The 17520-nt window shown below is 59.4% G+C and overlaps 1 protein-coding gene across 1 annotated transcript in view; it reads right to left on the bottom strand.

Annotated features, from left to right (window-relative positions):
* ADGRD2 (adhesion G protein-coupled receptor D2) overlaps positions 1 to 17520 on the bottom strand; it is a 36553-nt gene that overhangs the window by 17395 nt on the left and 1638 nt on the right. Inside the window, exons 3-19 of the mRNA XM_019510891.1 lie at positions 16820 to 17047; positions 15774 to 16427; positions 15191 to 15289; positions 14583 to 14668; positions 14063 to 14341; positions 13567 to 13678; positions 12732 to 12866; positions 11768 to 11888; positions 11432 to 11537; positions 11121 to 11176; positions 9437 to 9563; positions 9228 to 9331; positions 8634 to 8736; positions 7938 to 8091; positions 7000 to 7133; positions 6682 to 6797; positions 4864 to 4984 (exon numbers count right to left, since the gene is read on the bottom strand). Coding sequence (XP_019366436.1) covers positions 4864 to 4984; positions 6682 to 6797; positions 7000 to 7133; positions 7938 to 8091; positions 8634 to 8736; positions 9228 to 9331; positions 9437 to 9563; positions 11121 to 11176; positions 11432 to 11537; positions 11768 to 11888; positions 12732 to 12866; positions 13567 to 13678; positions 14063 to 14341; positions 14583 to 14668; positions 15191 to 15289; positions 15774 to 16427; positions 16820 to 17047 — 2735 coding nt within the window. The remainder of the gene's footprint in view (positions 1 to 4863; positions 4985 to 6681; positions 6798 to 6999; positions 7134 to 7937; positions 8092 to 8633; positions 8737 to 9227; positions 9332 to 9436; positions 9564 to 11120; positions 11177 to 11431; positions 11538 to 11767; positions 11889 to 12731; positions 12867 to 13566; positions 13679 to 14062; positions 14342 to 14582; positions 14669 to 15190; positions 15290 to 15773; positions 16428 to 16819; positions 17048 to 17520) is intronic.

Raw genomic sequence — 17520 nt, 5'->3', positions numbered from 1 at the left:
TGTTACAGTGCATAAAATATCCTCCCCAAGGGGTCTAGTTGCTGGTCTGGTTATTTCATAAGAAAGAATTTGTCTCAGAGGAGCAGCTGTGTTGTACACACTTGTATCCAGTTGCTTTACAATTGTCACCACCACCCTGGTCTTAGCAGGAGCCTCCCAGGTCCACTCCATGGCAGTTGCTCACCCAGTGCAGATCAAGCACGGCGCAGCTGGACACTGCTGCCTCTGCCAACCGCACGCCCTGACCGCTGGGGCTTTCTGAAGCCCGGCTCCACCACCCTGCGCGTCTGCCCCCATCCCAGAGCCGCCGGCCGGTCTCGGGCTGTCTGCTCCACCACCGGGAATGACGGCCTGGGCCGAGGGGCAGGGGCTCCATCCTACCGGTCACCTGTGCAATCGGTCATTTAATTGCAATGGGTAATTTAATTATCTGTGAGAAGACAGAGGGAGATGCTGAGCTGGGGGGGCATGCCATCTGGAGGCCAAAACCAGGCCACGCACCGGGGGCCAATTACAGCCTTAAACCCCAGATTTTGCCCTTAGAGGCAGGCCTATCAGCCCGGCAGATTTATGTTATAGCTGTGGGGTGTTTGTTATCGCAGCGAGATAAAGCGCCTGGACTAAGAACAGTGATACGTCTTGCCTTCAATGAGCTTTGCTCTTGGCAAGCCTTGTAGTAGCAAGAGCTTGGCACAGTGCCGTGACCTGTCCTTCAAACAGCAAAGCCAGTCACTCCTACGGACCAGATTTGTGGTGAGGCTGCCAAGGCAGGTCTTCCTTGAAATAATCACTGTGTGGGGAACCGGGGGGAGAGGGAGCCGTGGGGTTGGCTCGGGGGAGGGCCAGGGGAAAAGGAGGCCCAGCTGCAGAGAGATGGGAAGGGGCTGAACTGCAGAGCAGCGCTCGCCCAGCACGAAGCACCCCCTGGTCTGCGCTCGGCCCCCGCCGGCTCGCCGCACGCCTCGCCAACGCAACAGTCGTTGCAGGCGCAGGGTGTGCACAAAGCAGCAGGGACCCCGATGACAGCTCCCAGTTGCTCCTGCGATGCAAACCCCCCACAGTGAGGACACGGTCATGCACTTAACCGCAGGACTCCAGCCGCTTGGCAGGGCACCGGACTCTATGCCCCTGACTTCATCTGGGCCTCGGTCTCTCCATCTGTAAAACGGGGCGATGCTTCTCCACCTTTGCAAGCACTGGGGTTAAATTCTGGCTCCATGGAAATCGATGGCAAAACTCCCACTGTCTTCAGGGGAGCCAGGCTCTCCTCCAAATGCACTATTGGGGGGATTTTCAAGGGTCCAGGAGCAGCCAAAGTTTCAGGTGGATGCTCCTGTGTGCTCTGTCAGTGGGCGCCTCAATGCAGCCTCCAGGGATGAGTTTAGGAGGAACAGTTGCACCAGGATGGGCAGAGCTGCAGCTGGCCGGAGTGGTAGCACCATGCTGCCCCAGTGCTGGGCATCCGTGCATTTAGCCCCATCCCTGAGAGAGGCAGGTGGTGGGTAGCACCCCGCTGTCGGGATGGAGGAGCTCCACTGCACGACCGGGAGACTTCAGCTGGCAGAGAGAGGAGGAGACAGAGCAGGGAGCAGCGCAGGAGAGCTCAGGCAGCTGACCAGCCCTTCATACGCACCATTATCACCAAACAGAAGGGACACGCGTCGGCATCGCAAGGGGAGCGTGGGACAGAAGGGAAACAGCATCCTGCAGCAGCCTCCAAGCCATCCTCCCAGCTCGCTGGGCCCAGTAACACCTCGCGAGGCTCCAATGGCATCTCTGAAACCACGAGGAGCCCTGTCGACGGCCACCCCATCTTCTGAGCAGCAAGCAGCGGGGCACTGATGGGCAGACCCGACCCAGCGCCACGTGAGCACAGGCTGGTGAGAAGGATGCAGCCACGTGCGCTGTCAATGCAGGGACTAACTTTGAAGGCTGGCTTCAGTTTCCATAGATAAATGGTGCAGAAAGCAACAAAGCAGCCAACAAGGGTGCAAAGTTTTCTGCCAGTGCATTGTGCTGGGAATCAATGCGCTTGCTGCAAAGGGGCATTAAAGGTGAGCAGGAGAAGGAAGCGCTTTGAAGAGGCAAAAGGGGCAGAGAGTCGTGCTTTTATCTCTGCTTTCTCTTTGCTCTGTGGCATCCATCAGCCTCCCAGCTTCTGCCCTCAGGTCATCTTTTAATTGAAATGACCCCCACTTGGCACGGGGCAAAGACAAAGAGCTCAGCATATGCATGGGCAAACCCCCAGTCTGCTGCACCATACACCACAGCTCCTTGCCACAGTGTACACCAAAAGCACCACAAAACCCTGTCTTTAGAGAAAGAGGAGTGGGGTGGGGGTTTGAAGAAATGAAGGAGAAAATAAAGCAGCGAGAGTGAACACACCAGGGCTGAAGAGTCCAGCCAGGTTCAGGGGTGCGCTGGGACTCAGCGTGGCACCAAAGCACACATGGAAAGCCAAGCACCTGCACACAGGCGTTGCTGACCACGGGGTCCGAACAAACAGAAGGCAGGGTGGATTTGCACCTTATAGACTAAATAAATCAGAGATAGATATAGATGTATAATAGATACAGATATATAATAGAAATAGATATATTGATATAGCTATATAATGAATCTCTGAGGTATATACACATACATATATATATCTATTTATAGCGATATAATGAATCTCTGATATATATATATATATATATATATATAATACACACACACACACACACACACACACACACACACACACACACACATATATACACGCACACACATACATCTATCTAGATAGATAGATAGATAGATAGATAGATAGATAGATAGGTGTGTGTGCGTGTGTGTGTATATATATATATCAAAGATTCATTATATATCTATATATATCTATAGATATATAGGTGTGTGTATATATATCTCAGAGACCATATATATGGTCTCTGAGATATATATATATATATGTATGTATGTATGTGTGTGTATATAGCTTCTCTCTCATATATATATACAACCTCTCTCTATATATATAGCCTCTCTCTCTCTCTCTATATATATGTATACCCTCTATATCTATATCAATATTGATATCAAAATCAAAGTAGATATATGTCTCCAACACAGGTAGTCTACGCTGCCGTCTGCCTAGCTCCAGACTAGCACAGCGAACTCCTCTGTCTGAATGAACTCCGTGCAGGTCAAGGGGAAGCTTTCCGGTGCCTTCGGCGGGGTTTGGCTCAGGCCGTCCAGCTGCGAGCCCTTCCAGCCAGAGCCCCCGCGCGCCGTCCCGGTGGGACAGGCCTCTCCCCTCCGCTCGCAGCAGTCAGCGGCTGCGGGGCCTTCGTGCAGAGTCCTGCTCTCGACTTCCACCCACGTCTCAGCAGGGGATTTCGGTGCTTCTCTAGCTCCATCTACAGCTGCTCCCTCTCACGGATGAGAAAGCCTTGTGCAAACCAGCGGGCTGAGCCTCTGATGAGGCACGTGCGCTGCTGGGGTCGCATGAAACGCTACTCCTCGGGCATCCAGCACCCAGCACGGAGCTGCTGGTGGTTTTATTGAAGCGGGCTTGGTACCGCTCTCTTCCCCGGGGGCTCCAAGCAGGGCTTTACATCCTCTTGAGACAACCGATGCGTTGGGTAGCAAAGAGAAAATATTGCTTTAACATGCACCGTTAGAGTCTTTCTCGGGGGATGCAGCGATCATCATTGCTGTTGTTCGCTGGGCACGTTCTGGCCCTGCCCCAGTGCCCTCCTGCCCTGAGGAGCCAACGAAGGGCACAGGGGCACCAGGCTTACCACGAATCGCGAATTCAGCCCCCGGCAGAGCTGCAACAAGAGCCCAGATCCCCAGGTCACAGCCCTACCCACTAGTCCATGCTGCCTCTTTTTTGCTCCACGTTTTGTGGGAGGGGGAACCGCCCCGGTGCCCCGGTGCATTACGGAGGCCGCCCTCTCCCGTGAGCCCCGTGCAGGCTGGCAGCAAGGCTTCGTGGGGGCTCGGGTCAGTCCTGGAGGTGCGAGAACGGAGCGCCGCTCAAGCCCGGTTTGGGGGTTCGTGTCGCTGGCCCCGAGCGGCCCTCGCCTCCGGGGGGCTGCAGCACCGGGCTGCTCCTACCTCGCGGAGGAGTCAGCTTGTTCCACCATGCAAACTGCAATTAGAGCGTCTGCCCTGGCACTTCGTTAAGACGGACGCTACCCGGTAGTAAATTCTCTGCTAAACGACCAAAACACAGCCCAGATAAAAGATTTTATGAGCACATAAATTCAAAAGCGTCCTTCCAGAGCTGTGATTAATGCCAGGAAATCTAATTATGAGAGACAAGATTTAAGCGGCAAAACTGCGACAGCGGTGAGACAGCGCGGGGCGCGGGGGCTGCAGGAGCGCTAGATAAACACTGCCCGTCGGGCCGCATCTCAGCCCTCGGTGTTATTTACAGGCTCCTCGTGTCCTAGAGGACACTTCTGCAGAGCCGAGCCTGGCTCCAGGCACCAGCAACGCTCCTGGGCCTCAGGCCAGCGCCACCCTGCAAAGGAGACCGACCGTCCCTGCCCGGGGCAGCTCCCCTGGCCCTTCCCTGAGGAGTTCCCAGTCTGGAGGATGAAGCGTGTTCGTGCCCTGGGTGCGGCCGTAGCAGGGCGCAGTACGGCACCACGACCGGGGGCTGGCACATCCGCTTGTTCTGGGTCCGTCCTGCTCTGCCGCAGCCTCGCGCGAGACTCCGGGCTCGGTGCCTGCGCCGGGAACAGGGCGACAGCTTTTCCTTCCTACCCGGAGAGCGTTCCCCAAGCAGGCTTTGCCAGGCCACGCTGTTCAGCGCCTGGCGCGGCCAAGCCCGCGGGTTTCTGCCTGTCGTGAGCCCGGGAGGCGGCTTACCTGCAGGGAGTTCAGCCCGATGAAGACGTACGCCCAGACGATGCTGAGGTGCACGAGGACCCCGCACACCCACGTCAGCCCCAGCACGGGCAGGAGCACCAGGACGGGCTTGGCCGTGGCCCTGTTAGGAAAGGAGGCGCAGACATTGGGGTCTGCAGGGACGGAGGGAGTCCCTGCCCCGCGTCCCTCCCACTCCTGCTTTCAACCCACGAGATAGATCCTGGCACCCTGCTGAGCCCTCTTTTGCTCCCTCTCTGCCCTCAGCCTGCAAAGCCCCACCGGTTCCCCGCCTTGGCTGGGCCCTGCGCCTTTCCTAGGTTATAGGGAACGTGCCACCTGGGAGGAGACGCCTCCATTTAAGAGGACGCAGCCTGGTTTTGCAGCCTAGGCAGAGCTTTAGATGCCGCTGGGCGCTCCCCTGGGATGTCAGGCCACCGCCGAGAGCCGTACCGGGGGGTCCACGCCTCCAAGATGGCATGGGTCATGCACCGTGTGCGGTGCCCTGCCAGGCCGGGGTGAGAGCCCGGGATGGTTCAGAAACGCATTCCTCTGCAAGCAAAGCATAACCCCTGCCCCTAGAGCCAGAGAAATACCACAGACGTTATCTCCCGGCACCCACTCCGCCAGTCCCGCTCCTTATTTATGATTGCGAGAGAGCCATAAGGGAACTCTTTGACATCACTAGGCATGAGAAAGCTGCCGGCCTCCCCCCGCCGCGGCTGCTCGGAGGGCTCCAGGACTAGTTGTATGGGCCTGTGCGTGTCATCTTGCCCTCCAACACCGCCCTATCTTGGTGGTTCTGTAAATTGAATAAAATTTATTTATGCAACTGGGAGAACAATGTGTGTCTATCAGGGGGCGCTGGCGCCAGCTAGCAACAATAATGATTCCCGGGCAGTGATAAAGGAAGGGCTAGGACAGCAGTTTTTGGAAGGTCTCTCGATGGCCTGTTTGCAGAAGCCCGTGGAGTATGCCCTTCCTCACACGCATGGGCAAGAAACCGAGCAGCGTATAGCCACCAGCCTCTCACCCTTATAATCCCAGGGGAAGGATTGTCCTGGCACCGCAGCTGTGGAAACTGGGGTGCAGAGAAATGACCACAGGAAACCTGGATACACCACGTGGCATCCAGCCCCTGACACGCAGCACCTCCCCGCCACGACTGGAGGTGCTGGATTTGCACGGGGGTCAGGCAGGATTTAACGCCACCGAAGGAAGTGGCGATGCGGCCGTCTTGTCTGTCGTTCCCTGGACCGCGCTGCTATCCTTGCTAGCGCTCCCCGAGGCATGTTTAAATTAATTCCACCTGCAGGCGAGCGCCACCTCTCAGGTCTTTGATTGATGAACCTAATGGTGGGCTCAGGAGCCTAATTTGAGACACCCAGGTTTGAAAGGGGGTCATCTCACCTCCTACCTGCCTGCCCATCACATGTATCCAGCCTCCTAAATGCCTCTTGGGTGGAGATGGAAAACCTGGATGGCGTTTCTGCCTCTAAAACCTGCTCGCAGCATATAGACTTATGCCAAAGGCCGCGATTCGGACCCAGCCACGTGCTGCACAGCTGGACGTCCAAGTCCATTCAGATGCAGCCATTAAGAGCAAAAGGAGCCTCTCCCTGCAAGCCTGGGCAATGCTCATTGAAACAAACCTAAGAGTCACCCTCTCCAACACCTCAAGCCCCACAGCCAGCACACACGGTGTAAGAAGCTCCCTGCCACGCACCCCAGGTAAAAGGCAGAGACAAGGGCCCTGCTACCATTGTGGCAGGGAAGCACGTGGCTAATGCCGTCTCCCGGCTCCAGAAGTCAGTAACTCACCAAATTTGGATGCCGATCTGCTTCTCCAGGGTGCTGTTGGGTGTCAACATCTTGGACCTCCTGCGAGCGGTCGACACCGTCACCATCACCACGCGGAAGAGCACGACCATGTTCACCTGCAAGCCAGAAAAGAGCCATCAGCCGTCGTGGATCTGAACAGGCTTTTGCATTTGGTGCAACGGCTCTGGTGCCTTCGCACAGCCGTACCTCCCTCCAACACTGCCTTCGACTCTGCTGACAAACTCACCAGCACCCGCCTTCACCTCAAACCCAGAAAACCGGCCCCACCAGGAATTGGCAGTAAGGGTCGGTACATACTATGAGGACGAAGAGAACCGGCCCGACGAAGGCCCAGATGATGTCGGTTTGGACGTTCAGCCAGCAGTGGTCGTCTGCCACGTACTTGCTAAAGGAAGTCGCTAGAGTCACGGCCACGATAAGAATGGGCAGGCCTGAGAAGACAGGACGGGCAAGGACGTGAGATGCGCAACGTGGCCTTTCCTGTGGGCTGTGCTCAGTACCTGGGGCCAGATCCCTTGCTGGCATAGGGCAGCATACCCCTGCTCTGTGCTAGGCAGGCATCTGGCCCAGACCCTTTTCCCTTCCCAAAACCAGTGGAAACGATGCTAAACCGGCTCACTCCCAGCATTGGCTTTAACCAGAAACAACCTCACCAGCAAAGGACAACACTATTGTTACCAGGCTCCTACCCTGGGGATCTTTAAGAGGAGGTTAGATGTGACCTTGCCAGGGTCGTTTGACCCCAGTACTCTTTCCTGCCATGGCAGGGGGTCGGACTTGATCTGCTCAGGTCCCTTCCAACTCTAGAAACTATGAAACTATGACTGTCCGGGATCCAGCCCCACTACTGAGCTTGATGTGTCCGGCCCAGACCAACTCCCCAGAGCAGACTGCATCCCCTGCCCCTGGGCCTTTCATGCAGACCAACCCAGAGCCTTCGTTCCCACCGCTCCTCTGCATATTATCCAGTGGCACTGACGTCCCAGAGCCCTCCCCTGCACACACTTTGCATTTGTCAAACAAAGGGTTGAAAAGAAAAAATAAATAGCTGCAACTAGAGCTCCAGCCTCTGCTCTTCCACACTGAAAGGTGAGACCATATCTGCGGATCAGAGCAAGGCAACATGCAGCCTGGGTCAAGACAAGTGCCAGCATGATTCGGTATTGGTCACAGGGAAGTCCTTTCTATGAGAGACACGGGTCACTTTGTGCCTTCGGCGCCACGTTTGTACCCACCCCAGCCAGTCGCGTAGTAAAACTTCATCCTCCGGTCCTCGCTCATGTTGACGGCCACTACCTTGCTCCACAGGAGAAGCCCCTCCACCAGCATCCACGAAAAGGCCGCCATGAAGAAGAGGTGGAGGAGAGCCGTGACAGCAAAGCACATAACCTGGCAGGACGGGAATTACAGGCAGCTTCAGCAGGCAGCAGAGATCTAGGAGGCTCAGCCAGTGGGACACGGCCCATACGTGCAACACGGAGCATTTGCACGTTCGTGCACTGATGTGCGGACTGGCACCAGGGGATGTCAACAAGGGGTGGAGGGCTGCAAGGACCAGGTCAGGACCGGACCGGAGAATGGGAAGCGCTGGCCATGTTGGTGGCAGCAAAGGACGGAGCTGAGCCCTGGGAGGACAGCCCGGCTCACTGTACCTGAGCACCTCGTTCATGCGCTTTTTCACCCTCTCTCACCCAGCGCAGCCCTGCTCAGCTGACGAGGGCACGGCGCGGGGTGCAAGGCAGCAGGTTGCAATGGCCTTTCCTACAGGCCTCTCTGGGGTAAAACCGACCATCAGACCCAGGGCAGTGCAATGCCTTGTATCCCTAATGCCGTGCACCGCGTGACTGTTCGGAAAGGGGCTGCTCTAGCAGCAGTGGCACAGCGTGCACCAGGCCTGACGGCCTCTGCTCTCTTCTTTTTGGCTCGCTCACCTGGTTGCTCTTGGCCAATTCACTGAACATAAGCAGCGCCTCCGCCGCAGCCAAGGCGAAGATGAGGTTCTTGTGCACTGTCGTGCGCTCGCTCTTGGGAACGCTGCGGGGGGAGAGGGAGCAGACCGCGATCACCCCAGCGCAGGGCTGGAGTCCAAGGAAACCGCGTGCAGCTTGGTTGCTGGGGACAGGCTCATCCCCCCCATGCGACCGCTGACCCCCGGGCTACCCGTCGCAGAGGTGTCGCTCCAGCAGGGTGGAGGGGGCGCAGACAGCGTCAAGGAAAAGAATATAAATGGTTGTTACAGCTGTTGGGGAGAGTCTCCCTGGACAAAGGGACAGAGGGCCATGGCTGGTGGAGGATTTCCTCCCTGCAGAGGCTGCACTGACCGTCATCAGCTCTTGGCTGTCAGAAAGCAAAACAACTAAGCAGCCCCTGTGCACCCGTCTCTGCAAAGGAGACTGGCCGCGGCCCACCTCCCTGCTTCCAGCCGGGCGCAGCCCAGCAGCCTGGAGCCGCTACTTGGGTGCTTCACACCTGCACGCTCCCTTTCCAGCACGCAAACCCCACACACACGTGCAGAGTCTCCCTACCCGACTGCCAGGAATAAAACGAACGTCACAATCAGGGCACAGAAGGACACGCCGCAGCCAATAAACGTCAGGGTCTTCAGCGTCGACTCCTCCTCTGTGCTCCTCTGCTCCAAACACAGGGACAAGCACAGGTGCCGTTTGCACTGCACGTTTTCTCTCCCGGGTCTATGGGGTGCAGCCAGTCCTTTGGCAGGGCCCGGGTCACTCACCTGCACCTCGTACACCTGCAGCAGCACCGCAAAGTTGGTCGTGTGGTTGCAGAAACAGGCCGTGGACTCTGGGTGAGACGTTACGATGGAGCAGCCCACGCTGGACCACGCTCCGCCGGTGTCTGGGCTGGCACAGAGCAAGGGGGAGACAGGGAGGCATACTGGGATACCACCACCCGACCCCAAATCATCCCCCCTCCCCACAGGGAGCAGCATCAGGATGATGCACCAAAGACTTCTTTCGAAACATGGACTTTCATGGGTCCATGAAACAACAGGCCAGGCAAGCCCAGCCAGCCAGTGACCCACAGCACAGGCTGAGCCCAGCTGTGGAGAGTGGGTCATTTGCCTACCACGGCTGTGATGGTGTTTGCACCACAGGAGTTTTGCATCTGGTGTAGCCCAACTTTGCCACAGCGGGTCTCACTGTGGGGAGATGTGGCTAATTTAGCCACAAGGAGCAGGTGCCGATGCTGGCTAATCCCACCCCAATTCAATCAGACGAGCGGTCTCTTTTGCCCTGCTTGCCCCACTCCTGATCCATACAGGACCTGGAACAACCCCTGGCTCACACTGCTGACTGCTTTGCGAGTCCACCAGCTCAGAGCCACTAGCGGGGCATGGATCTCACTGTATACGGTGCCCCGTGGCTGTCTTCTTGCAGAGGTAGCATCCTGTTCCTGGGAGCCCTTCCCCGTCCTCTCCCGTCCACATCAGCAGAGCTGGTTCCCTGCCTCCAGCCATTGAAAGACGCAGGCTTTGAGGAGCAGATCTGCGCATTCAGGGGAACCAGCGACCCCCAGAAACCCCTTGGCCCCAGTGCTCTCACTTCCACGATGCACAGCAAGAAAACACGGTCTGATGCCACGCGGTGCTAAGGGTGGGTTGCGTGCCTCCCCGTGAGGCTGCAACTCCTGGCCTGACCCTTCCTTGTCATGTGCAGCAGCTACAAGGAGCCAGGGCTTTACACCTTAGCCACACACACACCTTGAAAGCCCATTCACTTGCAAATAATATCTACAAAGGAAATCTTCCCAGGAGACAGCTTCATTAGATGCCACAGAGAGGCGAGAACAGGGATGTCTGCGGAGGCAGAGGGTAGGAGCCGACTTAGAGAAAGGCCCGCTTTGCACATGCACGGAGGGGGTGTAAAGCCACTGCCCTTGCAAGGACAGGGGGTCTGGTGTCTCAGTGACGCCACACTCCCGAGTGCAACAGCAACATGGGCGTGGGAACCCCCGACGAAGCCCTGGCAAGCCGTTTTGCAGTGCACGACGCAGCCCCGCCGACCCGCACGCATCGCTCTTTTTTTGAGCTGGGCCAGAAGAGCGACTTGCTGCTGGCACCATCCCTGGGGTGACACAAGGCTTCCTTACTGAACATTTCGGGAACACCCAAGATGAGTTGCATGTGCCTGGAGATGTTTCTGCTTTCTGCCCCTCGAGCGCCGCGGGAGAAAGCAGCTGCCTGTCAGGGCCATTCAGGAAAGGACGGGGTGCGTTAAAAGCTGTACTTTTTGCAGGCCTGGCGGTGAAGCCTGGCTTCTGGCCGCGTGGTTCTTTGCACCCTGTTCTCACCCCCACCCCGCCCCGGGGACAAATGAATGCACGGGCACTTTGTCTTACTATTGCAGCAAGAAAACAAGGAAAGCCGCTAACCGAAGACTCAAAACGGGAAGCGGTACCTGAGGCTGAAGTTCCAGAAGGCGCAGACGGGCTCCACGAGCTTGTCAGGCAGGTCCTGGGGGCAGAGAGGAGCATCATCCCGTGCACGAACACGGCACAGACCGGACTCGGGCGTGTCCTTGGCTGTGCCCGAGTTTTGCACCTCCCCTTACAAACCGGGTGGTGTCCGAGCGGTGTCACGAAAGGGCATTCAGGTGAGACGGGGAGGGCTCGGCCTTTCCCTCTCTCCCCGGGTACACGGGGAGCCCTTTTCGGTGGCTCTGGGCTCAGCTGGCCCCTTTGGGAGCACGAGCGCGCCATGCCGGGGTACCTGGGCGCGATGCTGGAGGCGGTAGCGCACGGCCGTACGGATCTCCTGGTAGTCGCTGAGCAGAGCGGAGGAGACGACGGCGGTGCCCACGCGGGTGCTCACGTACCTGTGGGGGGAGAGATGCTTGCCTGGCTCACAGCGATCGGGCCCCCTCCATCCCGCCTCGCTGCGGCACGGGCGGCGTGAGCCAGGCGCCAGGGTCCCTCTCCCTTCTGCTTTAGGGCGCTCCCCAGGATGCTGCGGGGGAAAGATTGGGGACAGCGAGGTGACAGGACCCGTCCCCCCGGGGCTACCCTGGCTGCGGAGGGGCAGGCGATGGTGCGGTGCGGGGCTCACCTCTGGCCCCCGTCGGAGGTGGCCGCATCCTGGAGGGCGTCCTGGCTGCTGCCGCCGGCGAGGAAGCGCTGGAGGGCGCAGTAGCCATACCACGCATTGGTCACGGTGACACTGCTGAGGCCTGAGCGGAGGGAGCTGAGTGGAGTCAGCGTGCACGCACCCACCCGGGGCATCTGCACGGCCCGCGAGCCCCCCGGGACGCCCTCGCTGCTGGGGACGCTGGCACGGACAGTTGCCCGCTGCCCTCAAGACGGGGCCTTCGCTCCATCCGCGTCACGGCACGTGGCCGTGACATTTTGCCGTGACTGCCCTGCTTTGCCCGCGGCAGGCTTGGGGGCTACGTCTGCGTCGTGTCGGGGCTGACGGCCGTCTTACGTCGAGTTTAGGTTATGGCTGCCTGGGATGGTTTGCACAGGGCCGATCCTACCTCAGGCAGGGGCCTGGACTAGGTGACCTGTGGAGGTCCCTTCCAGCCCGAAACCGCGAAGGTGAGCAGCACCTCACGCCGCAGCAAGAATAACCGCGCGTCCTCCCCCCGGGGGGTGCAGCGAGGACAGTGACAACGGGACTGGGAGAAGCTTGATTTCCAGAGCGCCGGGGGCCAGGAAAGCAGCTGGCATTAGCAGCTCTTGGTCCCCTGGCCTGTCCCCTCTGTTGCCCGCGCCCCTGCAGACAGTGGCACCAGGAGGAAAGGGGGGTGCTCGTAGGGGTCACTGCAGGGGGGCTGGGGGTGTTGAGAAGACAAGGAAGGTACCACCCGGTGGGGCAGGAGCTGTCCTTGTCAATCAGGGCTACAAGAGCCCATCTTCTCTGCGGGTCAGGGCGGTGGGGCACACGCATGTGCATGTGCCTGCACATGTGCCCTCTCCCATTTCCCTCGCGCCCAGGACCGCTTCCCTCCCATCTCCACGGGGTCGCTCTCAGAGAGGCCCGGGTAGGATGCAGGATGCAGCCCTCGCCCTACCTCTGGCTTTCAGCCTCGCCACTTCTTCAGCGGGCACCTCGATGAAGTCCGGCCCGCCGCCGCGCTGGCCTGGGATGAGGTACACGTCACTGCTGGGCTCCGGCCCGCTCAGCTCCACGGTCCTGACTTCGACTCCTACAGGCAGGGGACACTCAGGGTTACCGCACGCCCCAGAGCCGCTCGTGCGAAGTGCCCCGGTACCCCACTGCGCAGCACAGACAAGAAACCAGGCTTGGCCTCCCTGCCGGGATGCAGAGCTGCACGGAGCAGACGGCAGGGCAGGAAAGCACGTAGCTGGGCTGGCGGCTTCTGCATTTTTCTACCCAGATACCCGACGAAGAAGTCAGGCTGCACCCCAAGAAGTTGGGGGTTTCAAACCACGGAGGACCTCTCCTCCAGCCCGCGGGGAGAACAGACCCCCGAACACGCCGGGCACTCGGCAGCTCAGCCCGAGCACAGCCTGCCCACTCTGCTGCGGGGTCGCAGGGCCCCGGGCCCGGCTGCACCGCGGGGTCCATGCGTGGGTGCACAATGCCCTCGTGTGGAGGCCGCAGGAACGTCCCCCGCTCCCGAGCGGCTCCGGGGCCTGGCCGTGCTCGCCCGCCCCGGCTGCCACTGGCACCGGAGCCGCGGCCTGTTGCTGCGGACAGATCAGGAGCCCAGGCCTGAAACAGCCCATCGCCTCTCCAAAGCCAGGAAATGCCCCCAAGTCCTGGGGGCAGCTGGAGGGGGCTTCTCCCCCGTGGGGACCGTTCCCTCCCACGAGGGTGCCTGCCTTTTCCCCGCCCGAGACGATGGTGGCCTACGCCCCGCCGTTACCCCCGGTCACGCTCACCAAGGTTTCTGTGCCGGATGGTGACCGTGGTCCTGTCCACGCGCAGCAGCTGGTGGAGATTCGACGCCATCCTGTCCACGTTATCTACGACAGTCATCGGCCCCCCGATAACCTAAGAGACACACCACTCACCCGTGGGATTTTTAAGCCGGTGGATGGGACAAATCAAAGCCCGTTTCACAACACTGGAAGCTTTCTCTAAACTCCAGCTCCTGGAGTCAGGGGGTTACAGGGGCTCTCTCTCAGCCTGCCCCAGACATTTCTACACCTCCGGCAGCCGAGGAAACCTGGACGCATGAAACGTCCTGGCTCCAAATATAGCTGCCCTGTAAAGAAAACTCAGCTTAGAAGAGGAGTGCTACAGCTTTAGGACCTGGACTCTGCATTTCCGGACACTTCGAGCCAATAATGCAGCAGGACACATGCCTCCGCAGCCCTAAACCTGATAGCCCAGCAGGCGACCGGGTTGCACAGCTGCCACCAGCCCCCTCCGTACCTGACTGATTTCTGACCACCGCTCGGCGTTTTGTTCTTCCAGGATCAACCCTGCCACCTCCACGTAGTCCCGGCTCAGCTGCTCCAGCATCTCCAGCTGCTCTTGCTCCTGGACTTCGATGTCTGACACGTCCTTCAGGAACCGAACGATGCCAAGGAGGTCGGCTGGCTCCACGGGGGTTTCCTCCGCCCTTAGCACCGTCCTCAGCGCATCCAGGGCACTGACTGCTGCCGAGACGGTCACGTCTCGGACGTCGCCCAGGAGGACGTGCTCAGGAATCTGCCACGGGAAAGGCACTTTATCCCGCGGCAGACCTGGGCGATGGGCTACGTGCCCCCCCCGAGGCACAAGGCAGCTGCCTCGCCTGCCATCTGCAAGCTGGGGACTGGTGCAAAGTGCAGCAAGTGCTAGGCCAGCAAGACCTGCCCCTACCTGGGCACCCACACGCTCCCTAGCACAACCAGGTGCATCCCGGGCATGGGGTGCATTAGAAACCAGATCCTGGAAACCAGGCACTCACCACCGTAGCATTCGCCAGGGCATTAGCCTGACTGATGAGCGATGGGCTGGACTCTGACTGGGCCTTCTTCAGCTGTAAATATGCCGCTGAGGACACAACAAAACGTGCAGGTTGCCGCAGTCCCAGGACAATGATTAATGGGCTTGGATGGCCGTGCTTTGGGAGCAACCCCAGAGTCAGGAGGACACCCGGGATATGGAGAGAAGGGGTGTGGGTCATGGCCTGGGCTGGTGGGGGAAACACCAAGGTCTGACGTGTTTGACGCTTGGTTCAGATTTGATGCCTGTGCCCCCACCCCACGTCTCCCAGCCCGCCAGAGAGTGCCGCCGGGGTGCGGGCGATCCAAGGAAATGCAGATGTTAGTCAGCTGCAGATTAAACACCACAAGGGCAGGAGCGAGACCCTTCCCGCTGCAGAAGCAGCCGGGACGTGCTCGGCTCTAAGATGCAGCTCCTGCTCATTTCACCGGCCTTCGCTTCGGAGAGGTCGAAAAGGCTTTGGACTGGGACTATAAACTCGCCCCGGGTCGGGGCAGCATCTCCCTGAGCACGTGCGCAGCGGCCAGCTCGGGAGGGCCTGACCCCGGGCCCCAGCCCCAGGAGCCGTACCCTTCCTGTAGTGACAGACGAACGGCAGGGCTTGCAAACACGCTGCATAGCTGAATCTGCCACGGCCGGCCTCAAGCGCTCTGCACTGCTCCACGGGCCCTGTGGGGACACGCGCAGGCAATGGGCCTGGGCCGTCTGGGGAGGCACGCACCCCACCCCGCCGTCCCGCGGTCCGTGACTGCCCCGTGAGCCGAAGGTGGAGGAAGGCTCTGCGAACTACCGCCGCATTGCTGGGAGCAGCCTTTGGCTCTCTGGACGATCCCGCTCTCCTTTTGCCCCTGAAAAGACACCCACCCCCAGGGCTCCCCGCTCTCCATCACAGACGCAAACCGGCCCCTGCCTCTCGCACGGCCCTGGGGCAGAACAGCTTTGCCTCTTGAGGACGTAAGAGCTGACCCCAGGTCCATCACGCCTACTATTGCCGGTTTCTACTGCTCCTGCCCTCACTTGCAGCCTCCAGCATTTAAGGTCTAGGAAGTTCATATTCAGAGGCCGTGCCCCTCGCTCCTGTGCTCAATAGCTACTGATGCCCTTGCAGGTCCCCAGGGCCTATTGGCAAATTCCCCTGGGAACAAAGCCCCACCTGGGCAGAGGAGCTGCACCGTGGCCTCCTGCACCGTGGGCTCAATCTCCAGCGTGTAGCTGCTCCAGCCAAACACCAGCTCCTGCTCCACCAGGCGACAGGACCGGACCCTCTCCAGCTGCACTTCGCTGAGCACCTGCCGCCACACGTGCAGGTCCGTGAGGTTCCCGCTGAAGGACTCCTTCTCCTTGAAGGTGCCGCCGAGCGAGTCCTGGTCCTGTCCGATGATGAAGGTCCCGTGGCCGCGGACGGCCTGGGTGGCGGCCAGCCCGGCAGCGCACAACCCGGTGGCAGAGGCCTTCCTCTTCCCGTCGGCATACATGGCCCACGTCCCGTTGCGCTGCTGCCAGGTGACGCAGAAGTGATGCCATTCCCCGTCGCTCCGGAAGACGGGCAGGTACGGGGAGTGGTGCCCGTGGACGATGAGGGCGAACCGCACGAAGCCCTCCTCATCCCGGAAGCCGCGCAGCTGGAACTCGTTGATGAAAGCCGGGACGGCGTAGGAGAAGACGGTGGCAATCTCCGGGGTCCGGCCATCCCACTGGACGTGGGCGCAGGCTGTCACCGCCGGCATCGCCGGGAAGTCGGCCAGCACCTTCACGTACTTGGTGTCCGTCTTATTTCTGAAGACCAGGATTGGTGCCACGTGGACTCCTGGCAGGGGAACGTGCAACGCGTCAGCTGAGCTGGGGCAGGAATGCGGGCCGCATCCTTCCCACCTCTCCCCAGTATTCAAGCCGCACCATCCCCACAGCAGCTAAGGACCCCCGGCCCCTGTCCCTGGATGTGGGGGGGTTAGCGGCTGCTTCTAGAGGGGATGGGGCAATTGCCTAGAGGCAAAATTCAGAGCTGCCTTGGTTGGAAGGGACCCTGGGAGGTCCACCCCCCTGCTACAAGCAGGACCAGCCCCAACTACATCCTCCCGGCCAGGACTTTGTCTACCCGGGTCCTAAAAACTTCCAAGGATGGAGACTGCACCACCGCTCTGGGTAGCCTTTCCCAGTGAGAAAGATGGCCTCCTAGTGAGAAAAGTGTTTCATACTCACGTCTCTGCCTCGGCTTGTGCAGCAAGGAGTCCTCATTGACCCAGACAGGGCTTTGCACCCCGTGGGACTGCAGCAGCCCGCTGACAGGAGCCAGCTCGCTGTCCTGCGTCTCCAAGAGCAGGCGAGCAAAGCGCTGCTCGCAGTATCTGTCCGCGTGCCACCAGTCCAGAGGTGCAGCCACATATTCGTATACAGCTCCCGCGGTCTCCAGGGTGGCTGGAGTGAGACCTGAGAGGGAGGCGTGAAAACTGGAGTGTGCACTTGGGTTTAGCACCATCCCAGCCAGTGGGTCACAGGTAGGGTGGCAGAGAGCACTGAAGAGCACCTCCTGCCCCATGTCCCCCATCGATTTCCAATGCCCTGATAACACCCGCTCCATGCCACACATTCCCTCGTGCCAAGGGGGGTCCACCAGGCACGGCAGCCCCTGGCAGGACAGCTGTGCATGGGCAGCTCTCAAAGAGCCAAGGCAGAATTGCACACAGTGCCGCTGGTAAATGGGGACAGGCTCCGGCAGAGAGGACACACAACCATCTCTGGCCTAAGACGAGGAACATCTGACTGCTCTGCTGAAGCAGGTGTGTCCCAAAGTGCTGCCTTTCTCCAGATCCAGCCCTGGGATATCCCAGACAGTGGTAACATCAGGATAAATAAACAAATAAATATTACACACACACACACACACACACACACACACACAC

Source organism: Gavialis gangeticus, unplaced genomic scaffold (genome assembly GCF_001723915.1).
Source record: "Gavialis gangeticus isolate Ggan-Ray unplaced genomic scaffold, GavGan_comp1, whole genome shotgun sequence".
Taxonomy (NCBI): domain Eukaryota; kingdom Metazoa; phylum Chordata; order Crocodylia; family Gavialidae; genus Gavialis; species Gavialis gangeticus.
The sequence above is the reverse complement of the archived record's forward strand: the minus strand, read 5'-3'. Positions and strand labels throughout refer to the sequence as shown.